General features: G+C 45.5%; 1 protein-coding gene across 19 annotated transcripts in view; it reads left to right on the top strand.

The window, feature by feature from the left end:
• The window catches only part of R3HDM2 (R3H domain containing 2), a 148871-nt gene that overhangs the window by 125403 nt on the left and 7918 nt on the right, over positions 1-15550 (top strand). For 11 of the 19 annotated variants that reach the window (XM_059936257.1, XM_059936261.1, XM_059936265.1 and 8 more), the window contains 7 exons: positions 1976-2142; positions 6397-6498; positions 9278-9520; positions 10072-10198; positions 10832-10992; positions 11460-11614; positions 12802-12902. In XM_059936257.1, coding sequence (XP_059792240.1) covers positions 1976-2142; positions 6397-6498; positions 9278-9520; positions 10072-10198; positions 10832-10992; positions 11460-11614; positions 12802-12902 — 1056 coding nt within the window. The remainder of the gene's footprint in view (positions 1-1975; positions 2143-6396; positions 6499-9277; positions 9521-10071; positions 10199-10831; positions 10993-11459; positions 11615-12801; positions 12903-15550) is intronic. The other 8 variants (XM_059936272.1, XM_059936273.1, XM_059936266.1 and 5 more) reach the window with 1 other exon arrangement.

Below are 15550 nucleotides of genomic sequence, written 5' to 3'. Positions count from 1 at the left end.
TGAGATTATAAAGAGGGTTTGTAGAGCAGAGGGAACCTTAGAGTTTGTAATATTGTAATTAATTGGTAGCAACCAATAGGCTAGAACTTGAAGAGGCACTGCTGCAGTTGCTTCTCTGGAGCCCGGTCACTGAGAAGGAGCATATGTTCCACATGCCAGCCTGGTAACCACCCTTCAGCTCTCCTGAGCTACTGTGTAACCTTCTCCATATATTTCTGCTGTACTCTTAGCAGAGGAGTATTTAGTTCTTTTTACCCAGTGAGCCTCTATTTCACCATCCTTCTGCCTCTGAAGAATTGCTTGACTTTCATCCTAGAAGTTCTGTAGGTCTTGTCCTCAAAAGACATCAGTAGTGGTAAAGATTTTGCCTCTGTTAGGTTTCTATTGCCCTTCTCTGTTACCTCCTTTCTAACCCCACTGCCTCTGCCTTTATCCATGCCGGTTTCCCTGCTTTATCCTCAGCCCCTTTTTTTTTTTCGGGGTTTGGGGCAGGACACACTGTGCGGCTTGCAGGGATCTTAGTTCCCCGACCAGGGATTGAACCTGGGCCCTTGGCAGTGAAAGCGTGGAGTCCTAACCACGGGACCGCCAGGGAATTCCCTATCCTCAGCCCTTTTTAGAGCCAGTTTACCAATCTAAAACATAGATCTAACCATGTCAGTCCTCTCTTAAAAATATTCATGTTTCTGCATTCCCTGCATAATAAAATCCAAATTACTTAGTATAGCATAACTTCCTGACTCCAGTTTGCCATCTCAGTCTCATTTCCAGATGTCCATCCTCCTCTGACCCTCCAACCATTTCTTTTTATTTATTTATATATTTATTTATTTATTATTTTTGGCTGCATATCGGGTCTTAGCTGCAGCATACGGGATCTTTCGTTGCAGCATGCGGGCTTCTCTCTAGTTCTGGTGTATGGGCTCCAGAGCACATGGGCTCTGTAGTTGTGGCACACGGCCTCTCTAGTTGTGGTGCACGGGCTCAGTAGTTGCGGCACATGGGTTTAGTTGCCCTGCAGCATGTGGGATCTTAGTTCCCCAACCAGGGATCGAACCTGCGTCCCCTGCATTGGAAGGCGGATTCTTAACCACTGGACCACCAGGGGAGTTCCCAACCATTTCTTGAGTATGGCATTAGCTTTGTCTTCTCTTGGTCTGACAGGCCTTCTATTCATCCTTCAAACCCATCACTCCTGCCACGTCCTCTTTAAATTCTTCCCTCTAATCCTTCCAAGAGTTATGCTTCCTCATCTTTACTTTCATACAACTTTATTCGTATCACTGATGCATCCCTTATCAGATTTAATCGTTGTGTGGATGTCCGTCTCCTGTCGGAAGATCCTGTGCTGCTCAAGGGCAAGGACCGTGTTCCCTTTACCTTTGTGTCCTCAGTTCATCGTACAGTGCCTGCACATAGTAGATATTCAGTAAAAGTATTTTGTGTAAATGCATACATGACTTGGAGAGCCTGGAAATGAGGAAAATAGTTGGATGAACGTGTGTGGGGCTGTGTGCACAGGCATGTGCTTGAAGGTTGCCTTCAGCAACTTTTATGAGTTGAGAAGAAATCAAAGAGAAGACAAGTTTCTTAAGGGACTAGGAATCTATATCTTCCCAGGAAGCAAACATTCATGTTTTCAGCTGTCTAATCATGATGGACAGATTCTAGGCACTCCAGGGAAGGTACCTCAGCAGCTTCACATTTTGTTTATTTCCAAAACCAAACGTTGACAGTCAAGGTGGTTACTGTCCCCGGGGAGTAGAAACCTGCTAAGATGAGGACTCCTGTCAGCAGGACTGTTGAAATGCATCTGTGCTCATGCATGGATCTCCCCAAGACAGTAGGGGAGTGGACAGAAGAGGGAAGACAAGGAAAACAGCAAGGAAAGAGGAAAGCCCTCTCCCCTCCCCCAGGGGAGGGTATGTTCATGGCTTGTGCTTACAACTCTTGCTGGGTCTCCTCTTTGCCTTAGGTATGGCGCTAGGTGCCCCAGAAGTGTGCAACCAGGTCACCTCATCCCAGTCTGTCCGGGGCCTTCTCCCTTGTACTGCCCAGCAGCAGCAGCCGCAGCAGCAACTTCCTGCTCTCCCACCCACGCCTCAGCAACAGCCACCCTTGAATAATCACATGATCTCACAGGTGAGTCACCACTCGGTGCCAGAGCCCCCTCCGCTCTGATTCAAGCAAGCTCTGGAGGTACAGTCATGTCTCTTGTGCTGTGGGTGGCAGGAAAGATCTGTTTTTGGAGACATGCCACTCCCTCCCCCACCTCTTGTATGTGAGTTGTGGGGAGAGAAGAGGAAGGGCAGGGGTTTGGCCAAACTGTTCTTAGTAGCGTCACCCTGGGAGTTGTTTTGCTTTATATTTCCTTCTCTTCCTCCTGAGAACTGTCAGTAGGACCTTCTACCCTATTCCACATTTCTACTGTACTCCGTCTCCCTCTATCCTGTGTAATTAGCAAGGCGATTTTGCTCCCTATATCCATACATGGAGCTTGAAAACATCACAGCTCCTACCATAGTCTAGCTGAGTGTATTCATATGGCTGTTGACCCATAAACAAATATTTATATGTTGGGGTTTGGGGGAAAGGAAATAACACTCATTAAAACCCCTGCCATAAAGCACAAAACCCCCCAATGTTGTCTTTGTTTCCTGAGAGAGAAAGAGCTCTCTCTTTCTCCTTCTGTTGCTGGACTGTTAGATGTTGGTACCAACTGGGGTTTAAAGTTTTGCTTCTGTGGAGACCGTGCAAGTCATCAGCATAAGAATCAGATCCTATTCTATGCTGGAACCTCCTCGGTGTTTTAGGTTTAAAGTCTCCTTAATACTCTGAGGAGAGATATGCTGAGATCTTCACTTACTCTTTTCTTCCATGAATAGAGCTCTTCATGAATAGAGCCTATACTTTATCCTGAAGTATTCTCTGGTAGTCAGGAAGCCAATATGTCCGTATTCTTTTCTGCTGCAGTTTAAGTTCTCATTTCACCTCCCAGGCTCCCTCATCTCCCTGCTCAGTTAGTCCAGCTTGGCCTCAGAAATATCTCTTCCATAGGTACAAGAAGCAAGTCCTAAGCCCTGATACCCCAGGGACTGGAAACTAGAGTGGAAACACCCCAGAATGGCCCATTACTACCCCATTCATACATTGGGAAATGAAGCTAAAATAAAGAACAGTGAAGATCTAGGAAACTCTGCCTTGTGGCTTAACGTAACACACATGCCAATCATTCCAAGTCCTTCATCTCAGTCCCTAAATCAGTTTCTCTGTAGTCCTGACTTTCTTTCTTATTCTACCACCATCTGTCTACCACCTCATTAAGTCTCATTCACATTAGCTTACCTCGCTGCATACTGAAGCATAGCATGTGTGCGTGCTTTTCCCTGTCTGTGTCTTAATTCAGACCTGTGAGTATACTCTGAACTTCTCCCTCCAGCCATCCCCTACTGTTCCTGTGTGTGTGTGTCTCACTTTTCTAAGGTCCCAGTATTTTTTTGAGTTTTCTGAAATGTGTGTATTTTAATACAGTTCTGTTCCCTTTTCTCCCTCTTAGTCTTCCATCTGTCTCCTCTTTCCATCCATATCTAGAAACAGACAGCAAGAGTGGGAGGAGGATAAAGAGATAAGTAAAGAGACTAACCAGTGGGGACTGAAAAGCTTTTAGATAGAATGTTCAGGTAACCGGCCCTAAATCCCAAGCTTTTCCTCAGATTCTGTCCCTGCTTCTGAATCATGAGGGTCAGTGGGTCAGTTCTTGGTATTGATTGATCGTCCACAGGCAGTACAGTGCTAGGTTAGGTCCTATAGATTGGGGACAGGGGAACATTATTTGGTACAGAGATCTCAGAAATTTATTCTTGCAATTAATTGTGATCACAAATGCCAAACTAAAAAATCTTCTGCTTGGTTAAGTTTTGGTGTCTCTGAAGCACTTATGGTAGCTGCTAATATTATACCAGCACCACCCCATTATGTATAACTCCTTTTCTCTTTACCTCTTTCTTCCTCTTCCTACTGCCTTTTTCTTTCTTCCTTCCTTTCTCTTTTTCCCTGTCTCTCAGCACTGGTAGCTCTCCAAACTCAAGTTGCTGAGCCCCAGAATACTTACTGTTTAGTTTCTCAAATGGTACGTAACAGTGAAGGGGTGAAGGAAGTGACCACACACACACATATACCACTGTGCTTACTCTAAAGGTTTTCCTTTTGAAGAAAAACCTTTAACTCTGTAGCAAAAAGCATTTGCTCCAGGCCTGAGGACAGTGCTGGCTAAACTATGCTCTTTCTCTTCTTGGAGGGCCTCTGCTGTCAGAGTAGGCCTCCATATCACATATCAGTAGAACGTTTGAAACCAAGGGGTGGGACTGAGGATTAAAGGACCAGTGGCTACCTTTTGCCCAATTAACTTAGAGTAGACCTCTTGAGAAGGAGTCCTCTGAGCCTCTCCATGGAGTCCAGTCAGGATCCAAGAGCCAATGATCTAGCCCAGAAGTCACCAGTAGGTGGCAGTCACATCCCTCAGGGTCAGTCTTTGGCTTCCCCGTGGTTTTTTGAAGTTCCCTAACTGGTGTTTGAGACTCTCTAAGAAGAGAACTGTAGCTGAGGGTAGTGGTAGAGTAACTTAAAAATAGCACTGAGACGCCTGCCTTTACCACTACCCTTCCTCAGTTGGGAGAGGCCTAACAGAGGAGCATCCTTTCTTCTCTCTTCACTTTTTACTCAGAACTCACAAATGTGAGGAAAAACAGGCAGAGTTGTTTTACCACTTCATTGTCCCTAAGGCCTCCCCTTGTCCCCCAGAGAATGTAAGGCCTGAAGTATGGCAGGCCCTCCCCCGAGAAGGAAGTGGATTAGGATAATAGAAAATGGGTCTAAAAGTTACCAGCACAAGTAGCTCAAGCTGAGCAGCTTGGCCAGCAGTTATATTTGGAATGCCACTGGCTTACAGAAAATAGGTGTGCCAGGAGAGCCGAGAGCTTATTTTCAAGGCTGTGGCATTATCTCTCCCACGTCACACAGTGGATTCTCAGTAACTTTTTCCTAGCCAAGATGACTTACATTTTATTTAATGCAGATATCAGGAGTATTCTCCGTCTTGGATGTCTTCTAATTCCTGGACTCCCTGCCTCTGGAACTGTTAGTCCCCTCTGTGAAAGGCTGTCCCAGGAGATACGTGGCAGGAGAGTATTGATACCTTGGTCCCCCACAACTCTTAATACTCTACTTTGGAAAGAGGAAGGAGAGTTACGCAAACAAAAAGATGTTTATGTAATTTTGTTTGACTTCTTCCTTTACCTCCTCCCTACTGCTAGAGTAGAGTGGAAAGAACATATGTCAGGCAGAACTAGGTTCCCATCCCTGCTCTGCTGCATTAGCTGTGTGATCCTGGGTGTATGATTTAATTTCTCTGAGCCTTACTATCTTCACTGCAGATACAAGTTATCTTATCTCCCTATAGGATTATTGTGAGGTTGTAGTGAGATAATGTATGTAAATGAGACAATGTATATCAGTGTTATTTCCCCTTCTCTTCATAGCTTCTCCAGAGGCTACGACTGGAGAACTGATGAGGTGATTGAAATAGCTAGAGGGGAAGACGAGAGAGAAAAAAATAACTCCCCATTAGCTGGTTTAGAACACACCATGTTCCTAATAAGCAAGTCCTCCTGCTTGAGGCTAGTGAAGGGACTGAAGGAACAAAGCTAAAACTAGGCTATTTATATTTTATTCCTAAATCCCTCCCTGTTTGCTTATGGGAGCATTTTTCATACTGCCCTCACAGCCTGGAGGAGCATAGAACAATCACTGGAGCAGGAGGAAGTAGCGGAACCAGGCGTGAACTGGCTTATTTTTCCTTCTCTGCCCTCGGGAGGCTGATGATCCTTGTGAATGAGCACTTCCTTCAGGAGAGCTGTGGTGTGAAATCAGGAGCATGCCTGGGAGAGCCGAGCCAGACCTTGGATGACCCTTCCTACAGAAGCAGGAATCCCTTCTCACGTGGGCATTCAAGGAGGGTTATGCACCCCAGGAATCCTGTGCTCAGGAAGAATGCTTGGGGCAAAAGCTGTGTTTGGGATCAGGCGGCAGACCCTAGCTCTGAGATTGCTCACAACAGCTGCAGAGTTCTGAGTGCCTAATGGGGCAGAGTGTGCAGTGCGTCTGTACTGATGGGAGAGATTGCTTATTTGTCAGAGACGTGAAAACCATGAGCTGTCCTGGGCTTGGTCTCCAGCCTGCTCAGAAGCCTTACTTTTCATGTGAAATTTCTTTTATGATTAACCTTGTTGTTCCTTCCCTTTCCCTCCCCATCTCTGCCCCACCCCCACCCCTGCCTATGCCTCTCCCTGTACCTCCCTTTTCTCTTCCCTTTCCACATGTCTCTCTGCTGGTCCACAGCCAGTCCCAGCTCTGCAGCCCTCTCCGCAGCCTGTTCAGTTCTCTCCAGGCTCCTGTCCCCAAGTCCTTCTGCCAGTCTCTCCGCCCCAGCAGTACAACATGGTATAAACTCCATTCCCCCTTTTTGTCTTGTCCGTGTGTGGCCTGTGTCTGGGCATGTCTGGGTCAGTCTGACAACCGTGCAAAACAGTTGTGCTGTTTAAAGGACCGTTGTTAGAAGGTATTTCTTCTTGAGGGGCCAGCACAGGCTGAACTATACTTCATTCTAGTGACCTCATAACAGTACTTTAGGCATCAGAAGATGCCTAAATGTAAGACAGAGAAGAACATTGAATTCCCCTGAGTTTCAGGACAGTGAACAAAATCAGATGTTGGTCTAACCTGGGCTCCTCATCCTCTCTACCATGTGCATCCTTCATCTCATCTGCTCCCAGGACATGTCTGAGGAACCCAGTTTATTCTGTACAGAATGATTCTTTATAATTTCTTTTAAAAATAAAAACACAGGAACTTCCCTGGTGGCGCAGTGGTTAAGAATCCACCTGCCAATGCAGGAGACACAGGTTTGAGCCCTGGTCCGGGAAGATCCCACATGCCGCGGAGCAGTTAAGCCCCTGCACCACAACTGCTGAGCCTGTGCTCTAGAGCCTGCGAGCCACAACTACTGAAGCCCTCGTGCCTAGAGCCCGTGCTCTGCAATAAGAGAAGCCACTGCAATGAGAAGCCTGTGCACCACAACGAAGAGTAGCCCCCGCTCACCACAACTAGAGAAAGCCCGCGCGGAGCAATGAAGACCCAATGCAGCCATAAATAAATAAATAAATAAATTTATTTTAAAAATAAAAACGGCTTCCCTGGTGGCGCAGTGGTTGAGAGTCTGCCTGCCGGTGCAGAGGACACGGGTTCGAGCCCTGGTCTGGGAAGATCCCACATGCCACGGAGCAACTGGACCCGTGAGCCACAACTACTGAGCCTGCACGTGTAGAGCCTGTGCTCTGCAACAAGAGAAGCCACGACAATGAGAAGCCACAACAGTGAGAAGCCCGCGCACCGCGATGAAGAGTGGCCCCCACTTGCCACAACTGGAGAAAGCCTGCGCACAGGAATGAAGACCCAACACAGCCAAAAATAAATAAATAAATAAATTTTTAAAAATTAAAAATAAAAACAGTTGCAGATTTCTCTGGTACGACTGGTAAAAACTTAAAATGTTCCCCTATTTTACCATATTATTTTACATTAAAAATATCCTCTTCTGTTGAATAGCACATGCTGTTTAAATTGTTCGTACCCTGACTACAAATCCTTTGAAGATCTGATTTGTCTCATAGTTGATAACTTCTATCATGGTTATAGGAGCCCTGATTTTTTTTAACTTTGTGTTAATCACACCTGTCTGCTTTTTTACTAGAAACCCCTCTTTCCTCCCACCTCTTATCTCCATTCTGAAAAGTTCTAGAATATGAACCTCAAAATAGTAACTGCAGTCCAGTCCTCCTGTCATCTATTCCTGCCCACTAAGGTAGCAAAATAGCTAAGATCAGATCCCTGAAAAGTGAGTGAAACCACAGGAAAGCATTATCTTTTGTTTCTACTAGTTTCACTTGCAAAAGAACTTCTGCTCTGCATGTGTATGTATATGTGTATTTTGATTACTGTCCATGGAGCAAAAAAGATGAGGAAGTTAACAGACTAACCTATCACCATACAAGTGAGGGATGGAACACCCTCACTCTTTCTGCTTAGAGAAGAGGGCTGAGAGAGAAGGCAATTACAAACTAGCCAGTCAGTCTCGCCCTTCAGCTCAGCCACTCACCCTGGCCTTCTTTCAGAGGTGAGAATTGGAAGTGGTTTCTGAAGGGCAGGAGAACTCTAGGCAAGTGTCAGAGAACAGGGGTGGAAATGATTGCAAGAGGGAGTAAGGAGATAAGCAACAGGAGTTGGGAGCCCACCAGTCTTTCCACCGCATAGGCAGAGCTGGGGAGCCACGTGAACCCACCCATAATCCACACAAGGTGTTATCTGGGTCCTTTATTATAAAAACGAGATTTATGACAATGTAGGGGCCCTTTGTATGGTTGGAGGCATGAGGAAGACAGGAAATGGAAAGATTCTGTAGGGTTTTTTCCCCACTAGTTTGTCCTGTTTTTTCTATATATAGAAGTTGTGTCATTGCTCCCATCTCCCCAGGACTAATTCTAATAAAGATCATAATCAGAGTGACCATTGTTACCCCATATGTGGTAGGGAGACTGGCTCTGGAGTTGGGCTTCAAACAGCTGTTCAATTCATAGCAATTTAAAACACCCTATGAGGGCTTCCCTGGTGGCGCAGTGGTTAAGAATCCACCTGCCAATGCAGGGGACATGGGTTCGAGCCCTGGTCCGGGAAGATCCCACATGCCGCGGAGCAACCAAGCCCACGCGCCACAACTACTGAGCCTGTGCTCTAGAGCCTGAGAGCCACAACTACTGAGCTGCGTGCCACAACTACTGAAGCCCACGCACCTAGAGCCCATGCTCCACAATAAGAGAAGCCACCGCAATGAGAAGCCCGCGCACCGCAACAAAGAGTAGCCCCCCTCGCCACAACTAGAGAAAGCCCGCACGCAGCAACGAAGATGCAACACAGCCAAAAATAAATAAATTTAAAAAAAAAAACACTTATGAAATAAATAAATAAATAAAACAAAACACCATATGACAGAGGCTTAGGGCTAAAAAGCGCCTCCTAGGGCACACATGCAGGAGTGTCCCAAATTAGTGTAAGTAAGGAAGGCTGTAGAGAGGGCTACTATTTCTGTCTGTCTGTCTGTGTTGAAGCCAAAGACCTAGGGTTTGATATGACCTCAGTCCTTGGGTCTCCCTCACTCTCTCAACAGACAGATGATCTCAGCAACCCCTTTGGACAAATGAGCCTTAGCCGCCAAGGTTCTACCGAAGCAGCTGACCCATCCTCAGCTCTGTTCCAGCCCCCACTTATCTCCCAGCACCCTCAGCAGACTAGCTTCATCATGGCTTCTACAGGACAGCCCCTCCCTACTTCCAGCTATTCCACCTCTAACCATGCACCACCTACTCAGCAAGTCCTGCCACCCCAGGGCTACATGCAGCCCCCTCAGCAGGTGAGTGGCTTGGGTTCCCAGTTTAAATCACTAATTCAGGGACTTCCCTGCTGGTCCAGTGGTTAAGACTCCGTGCTCCCAATGCAGGGGGCCCGGGTTCGATCTTTGGTCGGGGAACTAGGTCCCACATGCTGCACCTACAGCCCGCATGCTGCAACTAAAAGATCCCACATGCCACAACTAAGACCCAGCGCCGCCAAATAAATAAATACATATTTTTTAAAAAAATAAATCACTAATTCAGTTTGTCCAGTATTATAATCCTTCTTTCTTCCTCTCATTTAGACAAATCAGAGGGGATAACTGTCCCCTACCCACCTCCATTTCCCCACCTTGACTTGAGAATCTTCTTTCTAGTCAGAAGGCCATCTTTCAAATAACACAAGTTCTTCCTGTTCTGTTTCAAACTTGTATACTAATGCTGCAATTGCAGGCCCAAAATAGCTCCATTTACAGATTTCTGAGAATTAACCATGATGTATTTAATAGTTTGGGGATGTTGGGGCTGAATTTGAGGGACTTTCTGATACAACTGTTTCCTCTTACCATAGATCCAGGTTTCTTACTATTCCCCTGGACAGTATCCTAACTCCAACCAGCAATATCGACCTCTCTCTCACCCGGTGGCCTACAGCCCCCAACGTGGTCAACAGCTGCCTCAGCCATCCCAGCAACCTGGTAAGAGGAACCGCTGATGTAAGAAGGTAGTGAGTAAGGGAAGGGTGGAGACTGGGAAAGAGAATTACCTTCGCTGTTTAAAAAGCAGGGGGGACTTCCCTGGTGGCACAGTGGTTAAGAATCCGCCTGCCAATGCAGGGGACACGGGTTCGAGCCCTGATCCGGGAAGATCCCACATGCCACGGAGCAACTAAGCCCATGTGCTACAACTACTGAGCCTGTGCTCTAGAGCCCGTGAGCCACAACTACTGAGCCCGCATGCCACAACTACTGAAGCCTGTGTGCCTAGAGCCCGTGCTCTGCAACAAAAGAAGCCACTGCAGTGAGAAGCCTGCACACCGCAACAAAGAGTAGCCTCCGCTCGCTGCAATTAGAGAAAGCCCTTGTGCAGCAACAAAGACCCAATGCAGCCATAAATAGATAGATAGATAGATAGATTTATTTAAAAAAATAAAGTAAAAAGCAGGGGGTGCAGGGGCGGGGGGGGCGGCAGGAATGATTAGGGTCCTATGGAGGAACCCGTGATCTCCAGGAAAAGAAAAAGTAAAATAGAAAGAAAATTACTGAGAGAGTGTGACCTCCTAAACATTGTTGATACTATGCTAATGTCTTCTCTGCTTTGCCCATCCCTAGGTTTACAGCCCATGATGCCTAACCAGCAGCAGGCGGCTTACCAAGGCATGATTGGGGTCCAGCAGCCACAGAACCAGGGCCTGCTCAGCAGCCAGAGGAGCAGCATGGGGGGCCAGATGCAAGGCCTGGTGGTTCAGTACACTCCACTGCCTTCTTACCAAGTGGGTGCATTCTGTACTAGGAAAGATCACCCAGTCCTTGGGATGAGGAAAAGGAGCACAGTTTCCCACATCCTCCAGTCTGACAACTCGAACACTAAAACATTGTTCACTTTACCCCTAGAATTTTTAGGTTTTCTTCCTCTGAGAGAAGGCCCAGAGAGTCTGAGAACAGTCTTTATTTAAACTGTTTGGTTTTTATATAGCCATGCAAACAAGTATATACCCAGAAAAGTAGGATCTAGAGGAAATTAGGCTCCTTCCTGTACATCACATGCCCATGGGTGAGGTTTGGAGAGGAAGGGAATGGAGGTAGCTCTAAGCATTTCCTTTATGCAGGTAAGGAGAATAGGAGTCTCTAAAGGTAGGGAAGGAGGTTAGAGTGTCCTGGTCTAGTGATGACTAGAGGCTGTTCTTTGGATGAACTCTTTGGGAGTAAGAGTGGTCATTCTCTTCTTGTCTCCACCCAGGTCCCAGTGGGTAATGACTCGCAAAATGTGGTCCAGCCGCCTTTCCAGCAACCCATGCTGGTCACTGCGAGCCAATCTGTGCAAGGGGGCCTCCCAGCAGGGGGCGTACCAGTGTATTACAGCATGATCCCTCCAGCTCAGCAGAACGGTACAAGGTGAGGACTCCCAGAGAGTTGGGGTGCATCTCCCACAGACCTTTAGCAACTGTTGCACCATGGTTTTGTTTCCACTGGGAAAGAAAGGCAGGGGTAAAAATCCCAGTGGTATGCTAAAGCAGGTAGAACATGAGGGAGTTCATTCTCCTCTTCTCCTTGTCAATTCGATATCTGCATAAGAATTCATCAGCAGGAAAAATTCATGCTTCGGAGACAGAGGCTTTATAATTTCCCCCATTTTTTGTTTTTCTAATCAGTGGGATTCAGAACTATGAGATAGAGACTGCTTATTATTTTAAAAAAGCAATTTGGAGTATACATATGTAAATTTTTCTGTGTACCTCTATATCCATGGATGAATCTGAGATAGCCTATTTCTATATGTCTATTTATATATATCTTAGTATAGCTCATAGCTAATAGAATTTTAGAGGTAGAAGTTACTTTAGAAGTGTCTAAGTATTTAGACATTTCTAAGTGTCTAATAGTCCACTCCCCTTGTTTTATTTTTCTCTCTTCTTTTATAAATGAGGAAGTTCCAACTAGGGATGTTAAGAAACTTACCCAAAGTCACACAACTAGTTAGTAGAAGCAGAGCTGGGACTAGAACTCAAGTCTGGGCCTCAAGTATTTCTGTGTCTCTCTCAGTGTCCACATTTCTTTCTTTTTATGTGTATGTCTCCATGTTGTCTTGAGTTTTGTGAGATTTTTCCCCATTTGTCTTTAGTTGACTATATGTGTTTGCCATTGAGAAAATATGCTAAATCTCCTTAGTTATTTTTTGCCCATCTCTCTCTAGCACTTTAGTCCTGTGTGTCTGTCTCTGGCATTCTCTTCGTGTTTCTGCTGTGTTTCTCAGAGTGTGTGTGTGTGTGTGTTTGTGTTTGTGTGCGTGCACATGTGTGTGTGTTTGGTGTTTCTACACTGTTGGGAAGAGCATGTGTTACTGACATTCCATCCGTAGCGCTGATTAGCAGCTTCCTAATTGAAAGATGATCAAGTACAAATATATATAATTAACTTTGAACTGATGAGTGATTTTAGAAATTGCATGGCAAATTGGTCTGGGAATGGCTTGGAGCTGCCTTGACTTCCCACAGGGGAGGCCCAGGAAGCAACAGCTGTCTGCCAGGAGTTGCGTTCCTCCCTCTACCGCTTTACCACTCTTCTCTTCTCCATCTCCCCAGCCCTTCTGTGGGGTTTCTGCAACCTCCTGGCTCTGAGCAGTACCAGATGCCTCAGTCTCCCTCTCCCTGCAGTCCACCACAGATGCCACAGCAGTACTCAGGTAAGAGGATAAAGAATTGAGGGGTCTTGGGCACTGGTGAGAGCAAACACTGCTGAAGGACTTGTGCTTTAGAGCTGGGAAGGACAGAGAGAGTTCAGGGATTGGCTCTGTCCCCAAATGTGACCCCATCATGAGGGAAGACCAAAGTCCTGGCTGGCTGGTGTTTTCCAGAGGTGCTGAAATTGACCCCTCAAAAGGTGAGGTTGGTTGCCTGATCCCTATCCCTGGGGGGGTCACATGTCCATTGAGTTCCTTGTTTTCTCTCCCTCTCCCTCTCCCTCTTTGCTGAATCCAGCACTACACTCACCACTCACATGCCTTTGAGACACAAAGTGCTTACTTCTGTCTGTTGCACTCATTCTTCCTGTAAACAGCTTTTCTTTTCTCTTGGGAGTGTGAGGGAGGCTGATAAAATGCTTTTAAAATCGTATCTTAGATTTGTTTAGTTTTTCCTATGTGCTCGCATACATTGTGTCATTTTCATTCTCACCACAACCTGGTGAAGAGGAAATTTAAGACTCAAAGAGAATAAATGACTTGCCTAAAATCACAGTCCTAGGGCTTGAACTTGGGTCTTTTCACTTTCTATAACCCATGCTACATCCTCAGTAACACATTTTCAACAGGTTTCTGTACTCTATTCCTTTCTCTCCAGTAGGAAATAAATGGATATCATGTTAAATAGCTAAAGGCCTTCTTTGGAGGGGCCAGTTATCCAAGGTGAATAGACTTATGCCTTGCAGCCTCTCACTATCTGTCTTTGCCAAGAACTCCCCCAATACACCAAGTACAACTGCTCTTGTTTGTTTCCCTTTCACCCAACCGTGACATATCATTACCTGCAGTTAAGTAAGTTAAGTAGACTTCACGGGTTCTGGAGGGGAGGAGGTCTTAAGGTAGCCTCCAGCCATCCCCATTCAGCTCTATTGTGGGAATGTCAGGGTTCCCTCTTCTGGTGAGAAGGAGGTATTTTGCCAATTTTTCTTATTTTAGAAATGGAATATTTTTCACATAAGATTTTCTGTACTCTATGTTAGGTGCTCTGGAGTAAATTCCAGAATTAAGCTTGCTCACAAGACATGATCAGTTCTTACCTTCAATGTAATGACTGCTTCCTTTATCCAGACCAACCATGGATCTCTTACAGGCTGAGGTTTTAAAATTCACCAACCCTTACTACCCTTTATTACATTATTGGTCTCTCTAGCTGTTTCTCCTAGTGTCCGCCAGGGGCACTTGACCTCGAAATTCCCAACGGGGTATGGAAATTATAGAAACCAGCTCCAAGAACTGCTGTAGCCTGAGGTGGTGCTTGGCACCTCAGGGCGTTTTCTCTCCTGTTTGTTAAAATAAGTGTGTGCGTGTGCATATGGGTATGCTTGTATGTGAATTTTTGTATATATCCTTAGTGGTATATCAGTATATCTGTTGGGTCTCTGCAGTTATGTCTCTTCATCTGCAAATACAAGATGAATTAGAGACAAATCAAGTGAAAATAATTTTTCAGTACCTACTCTGGACCTAGTGCTGGGTTAATTAAGTAAACTGAAACAGCTATTGTTCTGAAAGTTGGCAGCACTAGAGATCTGGACTGGGATTGGAAGGAGATAATCTAGGCTCTTCCCAAATTAATAGAAATAGACAAAACCCTCTTCATCATCTAATTTCCTTGCTGCTTTAGAATTTTCTGTTATATTTCCTTTCCTTCTGGCTACCCTGATTGACCCTAGGCTTCTGACTGACCCCTTGTACTTTTCCTAGATAATGGGACCCTCTCTTCCACCCACATCATCTAAGAGACCTATTCACCATAGCATCGATCTTAAAAGTCTTCAATCCCTGCTCATGGAAATCTAAGAGGAAGTGGAAGAAAAGAAAAAGTGCTTCTTACACCTTCCTTTCCAGTTTGCCCTTTACTGAAAAGATAGAAGGCTGGCATTCCCCACAAGGGCTGCTATGTCACCTTCAGAGGACAGTCACCCGCCCTTCTCCCATGTAGCAACATGGTCACTTTTCCAAAAATAAAGGCAGGGATTAGGATTGGCTGTTCCTAGAGCAATTGTTCCAGTTTATTAATACATTTTTGTAGTTGCCCAGTTTACCCCCAGGCCTGGATGTTAATTCCTCCACTGTGATATTAGATATAACCATAACCTCAGGAAATACTTTTCTTCCCGCTAAAATAGTGACTTGCAGGTCCCTTGAGGTTTCTACAGGGATGCTTGTCTGGGGAAGAGGCACACAGACATGAAATGGCAGTGAAACCTATGCACAGACTCTCAACTCACAGTGACACAGCAGCACGGCCAGAGTGAGGTACATACAGAAATAGCTTCTCACCTACTTACTGGCTCATTTTGTAGCTGAGGGCTTTCCAAAGCTGAGACTAACTCTTTTCAATCCCCACTCCCTGAAGATAACCCTCTCCCCCACCAAAAAAATGGAAAACTACGAAGATACTATAGGATTCTATCCTGTAATTTGGGAAAGATGCCTGTGGGATTTTATTTCTCTGGACATTCCTTTCCATAGATTTGATTCCAGATGGTAAGGAAGAAGCCTTATCAGTTTTCTACCTCAGCGATTTAAAAAAAAAATAAAAACTAAACAAAAGCAATTCTGCCAGACATAAATGTCATCTGTTTATA

The sequence above is a fragment of the Balaenoptera ricei genome, chromosome 10 (assembly GCF_028023285.1).
Source record: "Balaenoptera ricei isolate mBalRic1 chromosome 10, mBalRic1.hap2, whole genome shotgun sequence".
Classification (NCBI taxonomy): Eukaryota; Metazoa; Chordata; class Mammalia; order Artiodactyla; family Balaenopteridae; genus Balaenoptera; species Balaenoptera ricei.
Note: the sequence above shows the minus strand (reverse complement) of the source record. Positions and strands in the feature narration are given on the sequence as shown.